A 21,039-nucleotide genomic window follows, 5' to 3' on the forward strand; every position below is an offset into this window, starting at 1 on the left:
AGTACATGTGCAAAATTTCAGATCGATATCTCAAAAACTGAGTGACTATTATGCGCTTGTAAAGACAAACTGGTACATCGTTTTCCTTCTGGATGGTACAAACTTCGTCGCAAATATAACATACCCTATATTGATAGTATAATAAATGCTAAATTTTGAGGTTCCATTCCGTATGTATTTGTTTCTGACTCATAATCTCTTCAGTCATTTCTACTATAATACACGATTTTGAAACAGACGGAGAAACTTCCTAACCAATTTCACGAAATTATAAATTATACCAATTTAAGAAGAAAAAAAAAAACGGTTTTGCGAGCAGTTACCCGATTACATTTTTTTAATTATTGTATCTGAGACCGATTGCAAATTTTATTTACCGAGTTATCGATTTCATGAAAATTGATTACTGTATCTTATAATTATACTATTTTATTTATATTTTTTCTACACAAATATTAAAAAAAAACTACAAGTTAATTTTAACACAATTATATTTGGAGAAGGAAAATAGGTATATTTTTAAAAAAAGTAAATACAACTCTGAATAAGAAAAACATGTGATATGGAACCCTGGCATCTTATTTCACAAGATTTCGTAGCTTATTAAAAATATACATTTCACAAAACGTAATAACATTTTTTTATAAAACGTTTTAATTTTTAGTTAAACACCGAGTAGGTATAGTTTGTAGTAATAGAGTAAGAGCATAAAATTATTAGAAAAATAAATAAAATGGATTCACAAAAAACACAACAAAATGCATGGGGCATAACTTCAACCAAACCACCAGAAACAATGAGCTTCGCTGAAATTATGTCTGAAGAATATGCACATCGTGTACATAATCAAGAACAGAAACGTTTTGAAGAACGTTTATTACAACAGGCGAAGCAAGAATCCACTGATGCTGATATAGCTACGTCAATAAATACTCAATCTCAACTTTATTCTACAATTGCAAATGTGCCAACAACAACCAATCAAGAGAAACTATCGCAAGACGGTGAATGGGAAGATTATTCTGCATTATTAGCTGCTTCACAAGAAGACACCATAGGATGTGATTCTGACGCCGTTATAGCTCAAATGCTCCAATCGCAATTCGATCATGAATATAATGAAGAATTGCGACGAATTGAGAATAAACGGAACAAGGATAGTAAGGTGACGGTAACATTGGATAAGTTTCGACGTAATGGGGATTTAGAATTCTTAAATGATTCCGATGACTCTTTGGAAAATGAGGACGAAGCAAGTGGACATAAGCGGGATTGGGATCGTTTTGAAACGAACGAGAAAATATTAGACGCAATACCAAAATGTGGATTTAAAATGGACAAAGAGGGCGAAATGATAACCAAGCATGACCCTCAATTGTGTGGAGTTCGTAATGCTTGTAGAGTTATGTCATTTCCTCCTGAGTTTCCAACGGGTGATGGCGCTGGATTTGACATGAAACTTTCCAATCAAGTAAGAAAGTCGTTAATGCTAACATCAATTCAATTAATTCTGTACATATTTATATATAGGTTTTTAACCAACTGAAGACATATTCCCGTCGAGGTAATAAGAAAAATAAAATGCACGATCGCAAAGCTAATGTGGCCACAGCAGAAATGGGTGTCGACGCACCTACTCGCCTGTTACTCTATAAATTAATAAATAATCAAATATTGGAGCAAATAAACGGTATTATATCAACAGGCAAAGAAGCAGTGATCTTACATGCAAATTCTGATCCCACCTATGCAGATAATGCAAGCGGTAATGGTGGAACAATATGTTCCCCGCATTTGTTACCAAAAGAGTGTGCTATAAAAATTTTTAAAACCACATTAAATGAATTTAAGCAACGAGACAGATATATCAAGGATGATTACCGTTTTAAGGATCGTTTTAGCAAACAAAATAATCGAGTTATTATAAATATGTGGGCAGAAAAGGAAATGCATAATATAATGCGAATGCAAAGTGTCGGTATTAATTGCCCAGATGTGGTCATTTTGAAAAAACATGTTTTGGTAATGTCTTTCATTGGTGATAATCATAATGCCGCCCCAAAACTTAAGGATGCACGCTTAAGTCAATCTGAACTATCTGTTGCCTACGAAGAAATCGTTGCAACAATGTACAAGTTATATAACGAAGCAAAGTTAATACATGCTGATCTGAGCGAATACAATATCCTTTGGTACGATGACAAATGTTGGATTATCGACGTAGCACAGTCAGTTGAACCGGAACACCCAAGTGCTTTAGAATTTCTGATGCGCGATTGTGGCAATATAATAAATGTAAGTTTACCATTTATATAAATTTTCGTATATATTTTGTCGTGCAAATTATTATTTGGTAATTATATCTGTGTGTATTAAATTTTTGTTTAGTTCTTCGAAAAACGCGGTTTGCCGAATATTTATACGAAGGAACAACTTTTCGAATATATTACATCGTTAAACGCCGAGACACATAATGCTGCCATGTTAGAACGTATTCATACTCGTGGTGCCTCGATAGCTCAGGCCACAGCTCCTTCCCAAGAATTCTGTCCCGATGAACTGAAACCTCTTGCTTATCCATTCGACTTGGCTTGGGAAAAATCGCAACGCGAGCGGCAACAACAAACATCAAAAGAATGTGAAAGTGAATTGTGTAATTCAAATGTTGATAAAGCCGCTTGTGCGTTTGAGGTTTTAAAAATAAACACTATTGGTGTAGAACAAGCCAATAAGTTGTAAAAGTATGCAGCGCACAAGAAACAATAGTGTTTATGAAAAAAAGAAGGTATCTAGTAGAATTCTTTATGAAAGAAAATAGTAATGTGTAAATAAGCTTTTCTCAGATGAATATTAGAAATACAGAAACTTGGTGATTTTTATTATTATTATTTTTTTCCAAATTACTAAAACAGTGTTAGTTTTTGAGAACTGCATGAAAGTTTATCAACTGCAAAAAAATATTTAAAGTTACAGAAAGTAAACAATAAAATGAAAACTATATACTATGCACAAAATTAATTTAATGAATTGCTAATTTTGGTAAAGTATACATATTCAGAGAGTTACATTTAGTTAATTTCGTATATTGTTGGTCACATGAAGATCAAGGCAATAATTTATTTTTACATTACATGCTGTGTAACTGTAGTCGTTAACAAAAATGTGGAAAACTGTTCCATTAAATTTTTCGTGTAGTCGTTCTTGTCCTATATAAATCGAATGAATTCATTATCACATAGACTTTCGAAATCCTTTATGCATTGGCACTATTGGCATTGTTTCGTACACGTTTGTTATTTTTGATATTATTCGTTTCCTGGTCATTGTTACTTGTGTATAATTGCTTAATTGATCAACTCTCTAGGAGGTGGAACATTTGGAATTCGACCCGGCGTAAAAGTGTCAGCTTTGAATGCTTCAATGTCTTCTGATGTAAGATCCTCCAATTTGCTGTAGACAGAGCTACTAACCACTGGCGATTGTAAGAGAGGCAACGAAGAGTTATTTACTCCCATCGGCTGTGCAAAGGCTGCATTCTGATTTGTTATTTGCTGCGATTGAATATTTTGTTGGAAAAACCCTGGTGGTGGTTGCACTGTCGTTGAGGTTTGGTTTGTTTGCGAAAACATATTTGGAGGAGGTTGTTGTTGTTGTTGTACAGCTTGGGCGAATATGTTTTGTGGGTTTTTAAACATACCATTTGTATCTGTTGTAGTGACTGGTTGTGTAAACAAATTATTAGGATTATTCCCAGGTGTATTTGCAGATAGTTGACCAAACATTCCTCCTGAGCTCTGTTGCGCAAAAACATTTTGTTGTCCAAAAACGGAAGATGTTGGAGGCTTATTAGTCTGATACATTGGGAATCCGGATGCTGATTGTGTTTGCTGTGATTGTATTGCTTGCGCAAATACATTTGTGCCATTGTGTTGTTGCTGCTGCTGCTGCTGAATACTTTGATTAAACAAATTTCCACCTGTTGCTGTTTGAGTTGGATTTTGTTGTCCAAAGAGAGATCCTGATTGTGGTTGTTGTGCATGTTGCCCAAATAATCCAATATTGGTTGTAGGTTGTGTTTGTTGCTGTTGTGACGCTGTTTGAGCAAACACATTACCAGTCGGTTGTGGTGTTTGTCCGAAAAGTCCGCCAATAATTCCGGTATTTGTTTGAGTTTGCCCGAATAAACTTCCTTGTGTGCCCCCACCTCCAAACACAGAAGCAGGTTTTTGTAACTGTTGCGAAAAAATCGAAGATTGCTGGTTTTGCGAACTGAAGGCTAAACCACCTCCACCAAAAATACTTCCACCCTGCGTAGAAGTTTGTCCGACTGTAGTAGTAGTATTATTGCCAAAAGCTCCACCAAAATTACTATTTCCACTTAAAGGCTTGTTAAATATTGAGGTGGTATCGTTGACAATATTACCTCCAAGTCCGAAAGGGTTATTAACATTACTTTTTGTTAATCCTGTGTTAGCATTACCTTCAGCAGGTGCATCGTAAAGACGGCAAATAACATCTATAACAGCTGGAGATAATTGCAACATAGTTTTCATTTTATTATTTGCTTCCATCGCTTCCTTGGAGAAATGCTGGACATATTGGTCCACACAGTTCTTTTGTTTTGCTTCATAACATAGCCAACGAATCTCTTCGAAGGATTGATCTTCTATGAAACTTGGTATACATGGTTTATCTTTAAAGGGTCCAAAACATGATATTGGCCATTGCTTCCCATTAATTGCAGCTTCTAAATCGGTTTTAACAAGTTGTCTAGATAATGGTAAATATATTACATTTATAATACATATATGTAAATGCAACGAAATTTCAATTTTAATTTATTGAATTGTATTCCTACTTGATGTCCAAATGTTCATTATTGCATTTAGTCCCGAATCTGCAGCTACCTTGGAGAAAAAACCTACAAAGAACCATCCTTTTAACTTTAAATTCCGTCTGCTATTTAATTTATAATTATTTGTTATGACTCTGGGTTTGTCAGTTGACTACATTGTATAATCGGAAAATCGATAATAAATATCGAAACGGTTAGTGGACAATTTCATTTTATTTGGTAATACCAGATTTTTAGAAAAATCTGCTTTATACATGGTTATGGTAATACAAAATCTTTAAAAGTGCTAAAGTTTTGCCAGACAATCTCTTAAATTGATCAAAATAAAGCTAGTCTCTGATAATGAACCAATGAAATCCTCAATTGTTTGTTTTTTGCTTTCAAAATATCGAGTGTAATCGATTTTTTGTATACAATACCTATTTGTTTATGTTTTCAAAATATTTGTGTTTACAGAAAAAGCTAAATGATTTCCACTTATAAGGATTTTCACCGTTGCAAAGTAATTGATTGCAAGCAGGGTGCGGTACGAGCAGTACGCTATAATGGTTTGTTGAACCTGTAAATAATACTTTCATCGATAAAGCCTTTTTTTTGGAAATTGCAGTTGATGGTTCATATGTCTTAAGTTGCGGATCAGATAAGAAGATCAAACTGTGGAATCCTAAAACAGGATTACTACTTAAAACATATGGTGGTCACGCAGATGAGGTTACAGATGCCTCAGGCAGTTGCGACAGTTGTTATATCGTTTCATCAAGTCTTGATAAAAGTATAATTTATTGGGATGTATCCACCGGTGTTCCAGTACGTCGGTTGCGGGGTCACGCTGGCGGAGTAAGATGTGTCTGTTTTAATGAGGACTCTTCCATTGCAATATCCGGTGGACGTGATAATGCGGTTTTCTGTTGGGATATACGAACACGACGATTAGAACCCGTTCAAGTTATGAAAGATGCACGAGATTGTATTACAACAGTTCAAACGAATGAACACAAAATAATAACATCATCTTTGGATGGATGTATCCGTCAATATGACATACGTGTAGGGGAATTAGTGTGTGATAAAATCGGGGAGCCCATTACATTTTTAAAATTGACCCGCGACGAACAATGTATTGTAGCGGCATGTCAAGATAGCACAGTTCGTCTTATCGACTGCGATACTGGTAGTCTTTTGTCCGAATATAAAGGTCACAAGGCAGAAGATTTCCATATAGAATGTGGTATTATGGCTAATGATGCTCACATTGTCTCAGGAACTAGCGAGGGATGTGCAGTTGTTTGGGATCTCCTTGATGGAAAAATTTTACAACGCATTCAATTGAGTAGGTATATTTAATTTTTTTATATATTGATGAAACTTAAGTATTTTTGGTTTAGGTGAAAATGGAGGAGTTGTTAATTCACTGAATACACACCCCAAAGAAAATGAAATTGTGTTCACGCGACGTCGAGACTTATATGTCTACAATACAGATGTTAATGAAGACGATATCGATAATGCAACCTCATAACACCATATTTACTTCTTCCCTATTTTATATATTGTATTTTTTGACTTAATGGTTAAGATATAATAAAATCAATATACTATTTAAATTGAGTTAATAATATGTATTAAATTTATTTTCACTTATAAGCTAATAGAAATATTTAAACAATTTTCTTTTCTTTTTATGTATTTTGTATTGAAATTAATTCATTTGTACTTTTCCATTAATACCCCAATATTTTCCTGAATATATGATTGTATATCCTCTTGCTCATTTATTGAGTTTTCTACTGCAAATATTTCACATTTTAAATTTTCTGTTTGAGCCTCTAGAACATCACATTCCCTAAAATAAGATATGTGATTAAATGTTATAAAAAATTTATGCTTTTTACACCTTACTTGGTTTTGGACATTATTGATGTGTGAAGTTTTTGTTTTTCCTCATCGAATTGATGTTGTTCGAGTTTCATTTTTTCCTGCAAACATTCTAAAGTTTTTTGGTGTTGAATGTTGGTTTGCGTTAGTTGCAGTTTTTCTTTTTCACAACTTGCAACCTTTGTTTCAGCAGTTAAAAGATTATTTAAAGAGCTGTTAAAACTGTCTACAAAATCTGACGATAAGATATCTTTAGCAGACTCAACTAGTTTTAGTATCTCCTGCAGCCTGTTGTTGTCCGAAATATGCATTTTTAGATTGCTTTCGGCATTTCGAGTCTGATTTTCGTATTCTGTTATTTGTTCTTGGATTTTATTTAACTGTCTGTAAATTATATGAATTTAATTGACATTATTACCTATATTATCTTTACATATTCTACTATTACATTTGTAATTCCTGTCCTTCTTCTTCAGGAACAATAAGACGTTTCAGATTTCGTACTTTTCCTTTGAGTTCATCTATTTTTGTTTTTAAATCCTTTACAGCAATAGCTATTTGTTGCGACTCACTCTCGCGTCGACTTAATTCAGAAGTAACTGATTTTAATTGATTCTTATGCAGCGGAATTTGATTGGAAAGAAAAGCTAGTTCTTCGTGCATCTAAAAATATTGCCATTACCATTAGACTGTATTTGGAATGCTTATTTACCTTTTCTGCCTTGTTTTGTCTTTTCCGATTATCTTCAATTGTATGCTTAATTTTATCTACCAATTCCTGCCGTTCTGCTAATCTATCATTAGCCATTTTAAAAACATCGGTTTTAAACATATTCATATAATAAAGGTAATTTAGAAGAATCCCCAACATATGTGACGTCTTTTTGGTAGCTTCAAAATAATGAAGAAGCATAAATAAAAAATTGAATTTTCATAAGTTTGAATTATTGCCTTACAAGGTTTGAGCAAGTCATAATATGTGAACGTAAATGATTTGTCGCTAATTTTATAAATATGGTCAATGTGTCGTACTAATTTTATTAAGAATATTCTCTTCTCCCGTGATCCTTCTTCAGAGCATGGTATTTCGACTCGATATCCAAACATCCTTAAATAGCTTACCAGGACTTTGGTAAGCCACTTTTCCGAAGGATTTGCCAAATCCGATTCTACCATTTTGCATTCAGCACACAACTCATTCCAACTGTCGAGATATTCTTTTGAAAGCATTTTGTTTCTTTAATAAAAATTGCTTTCAATGAAATTATTTAATAAACTATTCGAACAAGCGGGAAAATAATTTGTTACTTTTTAAATTTTGCAGAGAAATGTAAACAAAGGAACACAACACAAAGAGCACCATATGATTTAAAATTGACACGGGAACATAATGAACAGCTGACGTTATATGATGAAAAAGGTATATATTCTGTCAATCATTTTACAATGATGTGAATTAATCATTTTTAAATATCTTCCTTTGAGAAAAGCTTATTAAAGTTAGCAAATATATAAAAATATTTCAAGACATAAATTGTCAACTTTGGCCAATTTACTATCGATTATTTGTCTGTAAATGACAATTGCAAGCTTTCAAAAATTCCTGTCTCAAATTGGTGTCATTATTATGAGCAATACGAAAACTCACGAAAAAGACCAGTGGAAGTTAACTTTGACGTCGAGAATAGCTTAGCTTGAAATTAGCATACCAAAAATAGAAATAGTTCCATCATTATACAGGAGGCGAGCCTGGAACCTTTTTCAAAGCTGACCCCAAGACCTAATAATTAAATGATTGCGATGCTAAACTAATTCACATTTTCTAAAGGATTTTCAATGCTTTTCCTTCCATTATATTATGGTTGTTTATAACACTTTTTAACACCATTTAGGCATAATATTAAAATATATACGATTTGTTTCAGTTTTGTTTACCCGGTTTTACAATGTGCAAAATTTATTAGCTGATTTCACTAAAACTAATTTGTAGATAACTTATAGATGAGTAATTTTATATTTCCATCGCCTGTTTTTGTAAATGCGCTTTCAGTTGCTGAATGAAATCATCTTCGACATTGTCATCATCCCAATTATCTTCCCACACGTTCACTTCATCTTGATCATCATCCGCAATATTGAAATCTACAAATATTTATTATATTTAGCTAGTAATTTTAAGGGGTTTAAGGCACTAACCTTCGATTGGGAATTCCTCAAATTCGTCATCCTCTTCCAAAAGACCCAAATCGGCTTTGGCATTTTTATCTTTCTCCTTGTCTTTATCTGATGACATTTTTTATAAAATACTTTGTAAAAATAAAATCAGACCAATCACAAATTGTTACAATTCCCACGAATAATTCAATGCGTTCTTTGCAGAAAAACAATGCCGAGTCATCTGTCAAATATATAGCGAGTGAAATGTAACGATTAATTATACGAGTACTTGATAATGCCAGATGTATTTAACGAAAAATTTAATTTCTAATATTATTGTACACCGATAAATGATACTTGTAAGTGTGCAGTTGATGGCAAGATTTTGTAGGTTTAAAAATAAACATAAAACTAGTGCAATTCATAATAAAATAATTTTAGTTCTAAAATATTTTCTGTAATGTTGCAAATATTTGTAAACTGTTATTAGTGATGAGAATTTTTTTGGCGATTTATAGTCGAATATTTTTTGATTTTAAAATATTTATAATACTTCTAATATATGCTATTTGTTTTATGTACTATGTTATAGAAAAAGTGATATAGTTTTTATTTTACTTCAAGCTAAATTAAGTATTTTAATCATGTTATTGAAAACATGAGTGAGTCATAGAAAATAATTGAATCGATAGAGGAATTGCTGATATCAAAGTCACAACACTAACATTCCTTTTGTTTTGGTACAGAAATTTTAAGACGTCATTTAATGTTTTGTAAACAATTCGCAAGTGGCTAGGAAAATCGAAATAGAGTTGAAAGCAAAAAATATAAAACGCGAGTTGCAGGTGGCGATTTCATATATGTATATGATGCGAATTACAATTTTAATTTAAATATCGGAATCACAGAAATAAAATGCTATCAAGGTATTTAAATGTGTTAGGGACTATCGCTATTTCATTACGTTGTAATGTTGTTTTTCCATATGGAGGTATGCTAAGAAGAGACATTCGCTAGTCCACATAGTGAAATACAAATGTACATACATAATAAACTAAAGTTCCTTTACAATGGTGAAACGTCATAACATGTTTTCATTTAAAAGTTATGATTATTAATGGCAAAATATATAATCTAACCGGCCATAAATACTATTTTCATATCGCGCAAATTTTTTTCAAAGTGCTTACAAAATAGATATTTAAAAAAAAGCTATGAGTTACGACGATGTTAACATTAGCAACAAAGCAGTAACGAATAAAACAGAGTATATAACGAAAAAGAGGTGAAGCTCTAAATAGAGCAACGGGAAAAGTTGTTTGTCAACTTGTGGCGTCCCCCATTTTCATCAATAAAAGTGTCACTAGGTTGGTTCATTGTATCAATAATAATTTATAAAGATCTTTGAATTGAATAAAACATAATAGTGCAAATACAATGTCCACTGTGACTCGTAGTGCAAGTGCGAGCCCATCTGTTGGTCATTCTAATAATCAACAAAATCAGCATAACCCAACGGAGAGACAAAATTTTCCCCATTCAGTAGTTGATCCTAGTAATTTTCCCCTTAAATCTATAACCGATGTTGTGAATTTTTTTCGGCGATCACTTGAAGCGGGTTCCTCGATAAGTGGAAGTGAACCCGATTTAACATTGCTCTCAATTGTTGCCGGTTATATCGAGCTTTCATTAACTACAGGCGACGCTGCATTAGCTGCGGAACATGCATTATCAAATGCCGCTTCGAATACCACTATATCTTCACCTCCACTCCTTGCAGCTGTTGTTGGCAGTCCTTTATCGTCAGGTATTTTTTTCGCTAATTTTGCAATATAACAATTTTATATACTAAATAGTTTCTTACTTAGCACAAAACTGTGGCATTATAAAAAGCAACAGTGTGCCTTTTCCAGTTGTAACATACGAGCTTGTCTCGGGTTTATATAAGAAATTTCAAAGCATACTCTCTGTTGTTGAAAAACCTAAATCAGCTCAAAATCGTCAAGCAACACGTGAAATTATCAAAAAAGTGTCTGATGTAATATGGCACTCATTAATAAGAAGCAGTTATAAAGATCGAGCTCATTTACAAAACTTATATAGTTATTTGTCGGGCAATAAGTTGGATTGTTTTGGTGTAGCGCTAGCTGTTGTCGCTGGTTGTCAATTGTTAGGGTATCGTGACGTACATCTGGCTATATCTGAAGATCATGCTTGGGTTGTATTTGGCTCTAAGCAAATTGAATGTATCGAAGTGACGTGGCATGGCAAAGGAAGTGAAGATAAACGCGGACAGGACATAACAGCTGGCATAGAGTCTGGTTCGTGGTTATATCTCAGTGGATTGGCAGTTGTATGTGATAGAGCTATGGAAGTTGCTGCTGTTGTATCAGCTATAAATATATCAATGACAACTAATAGCGATTGCGTTGAAGTGGCAGATATGCAACAAAAACTACTTTGGCTATTGTATGATATGGGTCATTTAACAAAGTACCCCATGGCATTGGGTAAGTTTTTCTATTTAATCGAAAGTAAACGATAAACTATATATATAATTAGCCTGTACAATCATACACAATACCTAATATGTATACATTTTTATCCATACAAAGAAACTTAAATTTAGTATATATTAATCTACCGGTAGTAAACAGTAAGTAATATAATATATACATATAAGTACATACATATACGTGCATATTATATATGCATATGTTTAGCTATATATTATTTGTTAGTGTTTTGCGGCATAGCTATGATGCGTACACTTCATTTTTTATATCAATTTGCGGTTTTTTGTATGCGCCAACTATTTATAAAACTATTTTATATTCAGGAACACTTGGTGAGTTAGAAGAAATCTCTCCCTCGCCTAAACGCATATCTTGTGAACAACTTTATAAGGAGGCAATACAGTCAGCACGCAAATTCTACCACAATCATCACGTTTACCCTTACACTTATCAGGTATGGAGATTTATATTAAAAAGTTTAACCACTCATGAATTGTATTATCCATTTAATTTATATACTGCATATGTGCTCATGTGTTTTAGGGAAATTTTTATAATCGACTTTTAAAATATCGTGAAGCGTTTGCTTCGTGGGCTAATGCGGCGGATGTCATACGCCTATATACATACAGTTGTCGCGATGATGAGGAAATATATAAAGAACTTTTGGATATTGCAAATGAGATGATCCCACATGTTATGAAGACAGAAAGTTCGGGTCATTCTGCTAGAAGCATTCTACGCGATTCTGAAGTATTTGCAAATTTATTGCGATTCTATGACGGGATTTGTCAGTGGGAGGAAGATAGTTTAACACCGATACTACACATTGGCTGGGCTAAACCATTAGTAAACAATATAACAAAATTCGATTATGACATAAGATCACAAGTAGTAATTAAAGTCCCCGAAGATGAAGAAATTGCATCTACAAAAAAATCAACTGAAGCAACAACTTCCTCATTAAAGGAGGATACAACACATAATGAGGTACCGAAAGTGGAAAAGAAACATGTAATTGTGGATGTAAAGAAAGATGAAACAAATAACTGTAATATTAATAATAATAATTTCAAGAAGGAAGAGGTAAGCGTTGATAGCACTTTTTGTTTACATTTTCGCCGTTAATTTCCAATATAAATTTCAGAAGTCTTCGGCGGATGTGAAAAAAACCGACATCACCGCCACATTAGCAGATCTAACTGCCGCGTGTGGTGAGAAAATTTTGAATCCAGATTTTTTATTACAGGGAGGAGGAGAGCCATTCGCTGAACAAAAGAAACACTTGGAACAGCGACAGAATGTCTGTAAAAATGAGTCAACAAATGGCTTGAAAAATGTTCCGAATAAAGATACTGTTGTCACAAATGTCGTCCAAATGGAAATATCAAATACCAATGCTAAGTTGTTGCAAGAAAATGAAAAAGAATCATGCGCAGAGATAAAAACACACTCACCTACCGATGAGGATCCCTTCGAGTTTATGATGAAACGTCCGGTAATTACACTTTATAGTCAGAAAATGAAGGGTCTGAAAGACCTGTTGTTGGCCGAAAAATTAAACACTCATGCAATTTCGCTGCAAGTTACCGCCCAATCTGTGGCGAGCAAAAAGATACGCGGAATTGATAAGCTCGGTAATCACACGACAACTTCAACGTACGCCACAGCTCATGTACCAGGCAATAATTTGCAATCACTTCATACAAATTATAATGCAGTTTTAAGCGATAGCAATACCAATTCAAATGATAATGGTAGCACTGCTACAACAATTGCTGCTTCGCGCCCTAAACGCTCCCGGCGCGAGTAAATATTTTGGCAGAGGTAAGCACACTAAAATAATGCTGTAAGGAAGCTTCTTCTTCTATATATGTGTATATAGATACTGGCTATGATAGGGTTTTATAAATATTATACCTATTTTCTATACTTTTAATATTCATAACATTACCACATGATCGAATCGTGCTGACGCAAAAACTTTTCCAATTCTATATAATACATACAATAATATACATATAGTATGTATATAATCAGATATGAAAATCATATAGCATTTATTCGTTGCACACTTTCGTTGATTATAGTCGAATATTTGTTATTAAATTTGTCAACAAGTTTTGAATTGCTCCGGCTTGAGTTTCGATTTTATTTAATGATTCAATTAAATAGTTAGATTTTCTACGCATTTAAACTTCTTTCTAAAATGTTTTTGGATTTTGAACTCTTTATTACTGATCATTTGAGATGCTCAAATAGGCCGATCACGGATTTCGAAAGGGCGGGTTTTGGACTAATACTATTATTTTTCTGGTATATAGGAATATTTTCTTCTTTAGAGATGAATAATACAGGAAAATAGTTTGAATAAGGTTGCCACTAACAATAGCAACCCCCAAAACGTTCGTTTTTGACTTAAAAAAGAATCAAAAGTTATCTTAGGAATACGAAGTACAAAATTATAAATTTGAAAATTTCCCGCGTAACCGGCACTGTTTGATAATAAAAAAGTGAATACGACATGGACACTGAACTAGCCCAATATTGAAATTTTACATTATAAAACTTAATTATAATTTTCGAAGTTTTTTTTTTGATGGAAAAGTTTTTGCAAGTATGTTCTTGTCATTTATGTCTTCTTTTCAATCTGAAAAAATATCAGTTTAAATAAAGATTTAATACAAGCCATCTTCGATTGGCCAAAACTTGGGAGGGTGACAAATCGAACACACTACTAGCATAAATCAAATAGACTGACATAAGGAAATAGGGTTAAAATAGAGAGATATTGAATCGCTTAAATGAGTTATCCACAAACTCTCTTATAATGAATTGATTTGGTTAACTTTGTGGTTGCTTTGACATGTAAATTTGAGAGCATAGCTCAAACATCGCGAACAGAGAAGTGGCGACTAACTTTTTACTACTACTTACCGACCCAAATAGTTAGATCGCCGAAATATCAACATATGGCCGGATAAAATCCGTGTCAATTTCGGTATCTTGCAGAACGTCGAAGCGAAGTGACAAATCGAAGACGGCTAATGTATACACACATATGAAAATATGTGCAGCACAAGAGCAGTATACTTAATATATTTTAGTTTAATTGAACAAACTATTTATTATGTTTTTATAGCATATAGTTCTATGAAAAAATGGTAATGCCAAAAAGTTGCTTATCAAAATTACAATGAAAGCAATTATTTTAACGAAATATGAAATGCATACAAAAATATACTTGAAAAACTTAAAGTATATTAGCTTAGTATTAAGTATATTCTGCAAATTTTATGTTAAAAATGTATGTAAAGATAATGTAGAGAATATACTATTCAATAGTTGCACTTTTCCTGTCTCATGTGATATGCTTTTCTAAAAGCGTTTGTAATCAAACTATAATCATGTATATAAATATATAAGTACACATATACGCACACAATCGCAGTCCTAATAGTATAATATTCTCCAATATACATACATATTGTGCAACAGTGTAGCATGATTATACTTTCCCGTTATTTAATTTTCCAATAAACCTATTACCCAATTTTGTATGTCTGTTGAATTATTAGCGTCTTTTATGTTATTCTTGTTTTTCAAAATAAAATATATAAATATTTTTTAATCACTTAAGACCTCCCTATAAACAGGCTTATAGCATAGATTTATACTATTTACTTTTACAAAACACTTCAAGTATACCTTAATGCATTCAAGTCTTGTGTATCAGCAAAAAATATAAATAAATAGTCAGACAAAATCACAAGTACTCGGTACATACTCGGTACACTTAAGGCATGGCTATGAGTTGTCAATAATGATAATAAGAAATGAATTTTTAATGAAAGTCTGTGATGAAAGAAACGATTAAAATAATGATGAAAATCAATTTATCCTAATATTAAGTGCATAAAATTCGCAAAGTAATAATGTTAAAATAAAAATGAGTATAAAAGCTATGTTTAATGGAAAGTTACGTTTTGCAATAATCTACAATACTTACAAACATGTTTGCTTAAATATCTACCTTAGTAGATTATTAAAGGTATTAAACAATGTACATATACATTTAAATGTTAAATGTTACAAATTACTAATATATAAAACAAAGAAAAACAAAAACATAACAATATTAATATTATATTGTGATTTCTCAATTAAATTTAAAACACATTTACTCCGAAAATCTGTATACATAAGGTTGTTTGTTGTTTAACAAGTTGATTTTTGTTTTTTACGAACGCGCTCTTAAGTTACATTTTTGTGCTAAAAAATAGAATCCAACGTAAAGAAACCCTTTATCTAAATTATTTTACTTTCGCGCTACAATTACATTTTTAGTTCTTTTGCAATAAATCTTTTATCTCCTAAGAAAATACATTCACAAGTTTGAATGAATAATTTCCTTTGGGTCGGATATATACATACACATGATGCAGTAATAAAATTTGTTTGTTTTCTTGGGTACTGCATAAATATGTCGAAAATTTTAAATTTTTTTCCTCACAAAATAATTGTTATATTTTTATTTTTAGTTTTTTCTATAAAATAAGAGTTATTTTAAAACTTACCGATCCGAATGTAGTTAGGTCCTCGAACGTACAGCGCTTGGTCGTATAAAGTCTGGGTCAATTCAGGTAACACAGAACCGGCTGTTGTGGCTTTAAATTTTATATATTGTTTACATCGTTTTGCCTTTGCGATTTGAAGGTAATAACGTGAGAGTATTATTTGTCAAGACAAAAGGAAAAACTTACTTTTCAACTCCTTTTGCGTAAGAGTTAGTTAAAACATAACTATTATTCTGTGAGCAGTAAATAAAAGTTATGAAAAATATTTCTTTAAAAGTTATACAAAATTAAAATTATACGTCAAATTTACTGTTTTCATATGGTACACCATGTCGTATGAGCAACACAGAATGTAACGTATACACCACCAGTATGAAAGCTCAGTTCATTTGATGCATAACTTCGATTGCGTGTAGGAAATGTTTTTATGGAAAAAATCAATAAGACCTTTTTCGTAGAGCGCAATTTATTGTATTGAAATTGGAATATCAATTTTTGAAATTTTGGTATTTACTTTTTTCCATTAAAATATCAAAAAATCCCATGGGAAAAGAAATATGATTTTATACACGGTTAAAATTGAAAATAAAAATTTGTTTACGTTGGATTCGTGTTTATAGTGCAAACAATTAAAGTTAAGGGATTTGATAAAAAATCAACTACGGAAATAACGGACACCCTAGAATACATACACACTTACATATATAAGTATATGTATAATTAAGTACAATGTTGTAAATTCAACAAAAAAATTAAATTAGTAACTCCTATACATACAGTACATACACATTTTATTATAATTCTGTAACACATAAAAACGTATACAATAAATATGTATTAACATTTTCGGCTTAAAAATTAAAATATACAATGTGAGGGGGTGGTGGGGAGAAAAATGCTTAATGTGTGTCAAAACTTAAGCACTTAATATATTACTACCGAATGAAATATATAAGTTATCAAATTATTTTTTTCGGTGTTAATAGCAAGTGCCAATTGAGCCTCAAAATTTGCAATAAGAGTTATTTATATTTGACATTCACTCCAATTTTACTTCTCGTTGCTATAAAAAATTGTATGTACATATGTATATAGTAATTTACCATATTATTTTTATGCCTACTAGATATTCCGCGTGCTCTAGTTTTGACGCATACTGTATATAACATGTAATGTGGAAATATTGATTTCTATACCAGATCAGGCGCTTAAAAACTTTTCGTTATTTTCAATTATAACGACACAATTTTCTTTATAATTGTTCGCTCAAAATTTTACAGTATGCTACGGTCAAAAATATACACTTAAGGATGCATAAATCGACAACAAGCTGAAGGCTAGTAAATATGTTAAAAACACTTTTTTGTAATAATAATGTTTTTTACCGATACTCTGCATCGTTTCGATATGGGAAAAATACTAAAGGTTAAATTTTATAATCTACAATTTTTTCGTTGAAAATTGCAATAAAAATGTTTCGAGTATTTTTTTCCACATTTCAGAACGATGCGGAGAGTTTTAGTATCTTATTTGTAATCATGTTTTGAAGAAATTTACTCATTTTCAGCTTCGTGCAAATTTATGTAACTTCATTTTTATTTCTAATTTGACCGGACTATAGAAATCCTCGAAAATGTGTCCTCGATAGAATAATCGGGAGATTTGTTTTAAAAATTGGTACTGCTATTTGAAATATCTATGACTTTCACAAAAGTTTCTTTAGAGCAAAAAACATACCATATGCATACATACCACATAAAAATGCTATAGAGAAATTAATGTAACTGCAAGCTAAAAATATTCAAAATTACAGACAAAACAGCAAAAATTCAAATTACAACACAAATGAGAAATAAAATATAAAAATCGACAAAAGTTAATAGCTGTTTTTTGTTAATTATTTAAGTTTCTTTATGTTGTTGTTGTGCCGTCCCATGACAGCCGGGTCTACATAACCGAAACGGACCCGGATTTTTATCCGGTCAAGGACTGTCAACTCGGCAGAATTCTGGCGCCACAATAACATTAAGTTTTTTTAGATTTATTATTGAAAAATTAATTGAAAGTATATTAGTATGGTCCTCAATATACGTACACACATATAATGTTCCCAGTTGCAGAACAATAGCAAACGATACAAATTTCCTATGCAAATCAGTTTTCGTCGAATGTAGCACGCGACGGAGTAAAACTAGATGATAATCAAAAGCAACCAATACATTTAAAACAATATGTAATATTAGTTTACCATTGCAAGTAGAAACATCCAAAATAGTACTGTACAATTGTTCAACAATATCTGCTCTAAATGTTTAAATTTAAAAAATAAAATAATGAATTGAAACTGAGACTATTTGTTAAAATAAACGCAAGGTAAGGTAAGGAAATATCATTCAAGTTTTTCTTTTAACTTTTTCTAATCAATAAGCATCCTTATAAATTCCATTGTTTTAAACAACTATAATGTCGAAATCGAAATTATAATAAGACGTAATGCGATACAACTGCTAAATCAACAAAGCAAGCACAGAGGATCAAGCTCCTCCGGTAATTTCTGACCAATTTTTTAACATCAGCTCTCATAAGAAAAAAAATATTAACACAATTCATTTAACAGAATTTTACAGTTTATTTGCATTATTTTTTCTAAACATATTATTTTTATATGTATGTAGTAAAATAAATACGACATCCTGAGTTAAGCTTGAAGAAACATCATCTAATCCAAACGAAAATATGCAGAAATCTGTAAGGAAAAATTAAAAACATATTGATTAACAAACAAAAGCGGTAATAGGTATAAAAAAAAAATAATAATAATAAATAAATCAGTGTATTGGTTAATTATCAAGTGTCCTCAGCAATTATGTTTATGAAGACCGTCATGATTTTATCATCATTGAGAGAAATAACCTAAAAACAAAATTTTTGTTACTCACCTATAGTAAAATTTTCAGACAGACGTCTCTCGACCACTTGGCAAGTGTTGACTATTACTAAAAGTGGAACAGTGATATTATTAAAACAATTGGTTTAAAAAGCACAATTCTGGACATACTTACATTGTTAATGTAATTACAATGCTCAATTATTTGGATGTTATAGCATAAATTACAAATGTTTATAATTATTAAAAAGCAAGAAACATTTTTTAGGTTTACTTATTTATTTGAAAAGCATCAAGTTAAAAATACTAGAACTTAAAACTTCTTAAAGCTCTTTTTGGAGCCCTGTCCCTTGGTGACTTTGAGAACGTTGAAGCGCACCGTCTTCGAGAGTGGACGACATTCGCCAATGGTGACAATATCGCCGGCTTCCACATCCCTAAATAAAAGAAAAATATTATTTTAATAGTTGTTTCCGAAATAATTGTACCAATTATGTTAGCGCATGCAGCATGTCAGTATATTTTATATAGTCAAGTTTTTTCAGCAATTATGTTTATGAAGACCGTCATGATTTTATCATCATTCGCTTTCAGTTGTATTTAGAGATGATTATTTTTTTATATAATTACCTGAAGCATGGTGAGCAATGTACACTCATATTTCTGTGTCTCTTTTCAAAACGGCTGTATTTGCGCACAAAATGCAAATAGTCACGGCGAATAACAATTGTACGTTGCATCTTGCATTTGCGGACGGCGCCAGTCAGAATACGTCCACGAATACGAACATTGCCGGTGAATGGACATTTCTTATCAATGTAGGTACCATCAATAGCCTATATAAATAAATAAAAAAAAAACTATTAGTTTTCACAATACAAGATATTTCTTCAAAGTGCGGACAACATGCAATGCAATGTGGTTTAACTTACTTCACGGGGTGTTTTGAAACCCAAGCCAATATCACGGTAGCGACGGAGAACCTTCTTCTTCGTCACTCCAGGCTTGAGTTTTCTGTTTAGGTTGATGCCAAATTGCTTTTGGAACGCTCTTTCGTTCTTTATTGTTAGTATTTTTTTTTTGTTCACAATTATTGTTTAACATCCAGCAGGAACAAAAAACACATTAGGTGGGAGGGTGACATGCAAATAAAAAAGAACACATTAATCTTCTGGTATTTTACCTCAGCAGGAGTTTTAAATCCAAGACCTATATTTCGGTACAATCGTAACTTCTTTTTCGCATTGGGCGATTTCCTTCTGACAACTGGTATAGAAAATTGCTTGCTAAAGGATCGTTCTGTTTGCTGTTGTAACACAGTATGATATTGTAAAGAATTAATAAGAATAGAACTTGGATTATTACACAAAATTTAACACATTTCCAAGTTTTAATAAAACGTGTATAAGAAAAATTGACATCCAATAACTGTCAAACAGGAACCACATGGTGTTCGAATATTTACATCATATCTGCTCCCACTATCACATTTTTAATAGCAATTCATGATATTACACTCACTTAAAGTTTTAGACTATGTACCTTTGGATTTTACCTAATTTGTTTGGAATTAAAGTAAAAAATCTAGCACAACACTTCGCGTCTTACCTGATCAGCCATGTTGGTGTAAAAGAAAAGAACGAGAGAAAGATACAACGAGAGGAAGTCGCTTCAACGAGTAAGAAGAATCGAGTTTACTCGTTCAAAATGCTCGTTGTATTTGACAGTTATTGTTCAGGTAAAATGACATCAAAAGTTAAATTACCATATCGTTTCACTCTAAATATGCAAAATATTTTCCTAAAAGTTAATTAATAAATATTTCTAGTTTCTTATAACAAACAACTTTATTTAAGTAATACAGTTAAAAATAACACAAAAGGTTGAGCGGGCTTTAATAGTTACTGTGAAAAATAATGATTTTTGATAATTTATTACTTAAGTAATCCATCACGGTCAGTTTTCTTGATATATAATTGAAGATTTGTTTAATTTATTAGAAAACGTAATGAACATTAGTTCCTTCTTCAGTATTTTTAGTTTAAATATTTTATATTTTTGTTTGCATTATATTTAAATTTATAAATTTTTTTATTAAAACCTTTTTATTGGCAGCCCAACGAAATACTGATAATTACACGCTTACACAGAGTACAGCATAAATAAACCGTT

At 31.9% G+C, this 21,039-nt stretch overlaps 7 protein-coding genes across 8 annotated transcripts; 3 read left to right on the forward strand and 4 right to left on the reverse strand.

Moving 5' to 3' along the window:
* Window positions 1–590: 590 nt before the first annotated feature.
* On the forward strand, window positions 591–2,885 carry LOC120767726 (serine/threonine-protein kinase RIO3). The gene is made up of 3 exons (XM_040093935.1): window positions 591–1,471; window positions 1,531–2,295; window positions 2,389–2,885. Exons 1-3 carry the CDS (start codon window positions 734–736, stop codon window positions 2,737–2,739), a joined length of 1,854 nt encoding a protein of 617 aa, XP_039949869.1. The 5' UTR covers window positions 591–733; the 3' UTR covers window positions 2,740–2,885.
* Window positions 2,886–3,031: 146 nt separating this feature from the next.
* Window positions 3,032–4,989, reverse strand: LOC120767727 (nucleoporin NUP116/NSP116-like). Its single transcript, XM_040093936.1, has 2 exons — window positions 4,859–4,989; window positions 3,032–4,770 (listed from the first exon to the last, which is right to left on the reverse strand). The coding sequence occupies exons 1-2, from the start codon at window positions 4,933–4,935 to the stop codon at window positions 3,345–3,347; spliced, it is 1,503 nt and encodes a 500-aa protein (XP_039949870.1). The 5' UTR covers window positions 4,936–4,989; the 3' UTR covers window positions 3,032–3,344.
* Window positions 4,990–5,282: 293 nt separating this feature from the next.
* Window positions 5,283–6,430, forward strand: LOC120767728 (WD repeat domain-containing protein 83). The gene is made up of 3 exons (XM_040093937.1): window positions 5,283–5,403; window positions 5,463–6,185; window positions 6,241–6,430. Exons 1-3 carry the CDS (start codon window positions 5,322–5,324, stop codon window positions 6,372–6,374), a joined length of 939 nt encoding a protein of 312 aa, XP_039949871.1. The 5' UTR covers window positions 5,283–5,321; the 3' UTR covers window positions 6,375–6,430.
* Window positions 6,431–6,507: 77 nt separating this feature from the next.
* On the reverse strand, window positions 6,508–8,007 carry LOC120769653 (COP1-interactive protein 1). Its single transcript, XM_040096758.1, has 5 exons — window positions 7,687–8,007; window positions 7,443–7,621; window positions 7,179–7,393; window positions 6,755–7,114; window positions 6,508–6,698 (listed from the first exon to the last, which is right to left on the reverse strand). The coding sequence occupies exons 1-5, from the start codon at window positions 7,958–7,960 to the stop codon at window positions 6,560–6,562; spliced, it is 1,167 nt and encodes a 388-aa protein (XP_039952692.1). The 5' UTR covers window positions 7,961–8,007; the 3' UTR covers window positions 6,508–6,559.
* Window positions 8,008–8,645: 638 nt separating this feature from the next.
* On the reverse strand, window positions 8,646–9,125 carry LOC120768362 (probable 26S proteasome complex subunit sem1). The gene is made up of 2 exons (XM_040095025.1): window positions 8,927–9,125; window positions 8,646–8,872 (listed from the first exon to the last, which is right to left on the reverse strand). Exons 1-2 carry the CDS (start codon window positions 9,021–9,023, stop codon window positions 8,742–8,744), a joined length of 228 nt encoding a protein of 75 aa, XP_039950959.1. The 5' UTR covers window positions 9,024–9,125; the 3' UTR covers window positions 8,646–8,741.
* A 1,199-nt stretch (window positions 9,126–10,324) lies between these two features.
* LOC120768021 (menin) lies at window positions 10,325–14,971 on the forward strand. Its single transcript, XM_040094486.1, has 5 exons — window positions 10,325–10,694; window positions 10,756–11,397; window positions 11,727–11,857; window positions 11,947–12,489; window positions 12,551–14,971. The coding sequence occupies exons 1-5, from the start codon at window positions 10,325–10,327 to the stop codon at window positions 13,214–13,216; spliced, it is 2,352 nt and encodes a 783-aa protein (XP_039950420.1). The 3' UTR covers window positions 13,217–14,971.
* A 4,154-nt stretch (window positions 14,972–19,125) lies between these two features.
* Window positions 19,126–20,530, reverse strand: LOC120769152 (40S ribosomal protein S11). Of its 2 annotated transcripts, none has more exons than XM_040096031.1 (4): window positions 20,476–20,530; window positions 19,800–19,925; window positions 19,498–19,703; window positions 19,126–19,304 (listed from the first exon to the last, which is right to left on the reverse strand). In XM_040096031.1, the coding sequence occupies exons 1-4, from the start codon at window positions 20,485–20,487 to the stop codon at window positions 19,181–19,183; spliced, it is 468 nt and encodes a 155-aa protein (XP_039951965.1). In that variant the 5' UTR covers window positions 20,488–20,530; the 3' UTR covers window positions 19,126–19,180. The 2 variants fall into 2 exon arrangements, with proteins under 2 accessions (XP_039951965.1, XP_039951966.1); XM_040096032.1 differs by lacking the exon at window positions 19,800–19,925 and adding an exon at window positions 20,051–20,173 and having other exon boundaries at window positions 20,476–20,502.
* Between the last annotated feature and the right edge of the window lie 509 nt (window positions 20,531–21,039).

Source organism: Bactrocera tryoni, chromosome 2 (genome assembly GCF_016617805.1).
Source record: "Bactrocera tryoni isolate S06 chromosome 2, CSIRO_BtryS06_freeze2, whole genome shotgun sequence".
In the NCBI taxonomy this organism is placed as follows: Eukaryota; Metazoa; Arthropoda; class Insecta; order Diptera; family Tephritidae; genus Bactrocera; species Bactrocera tryoni.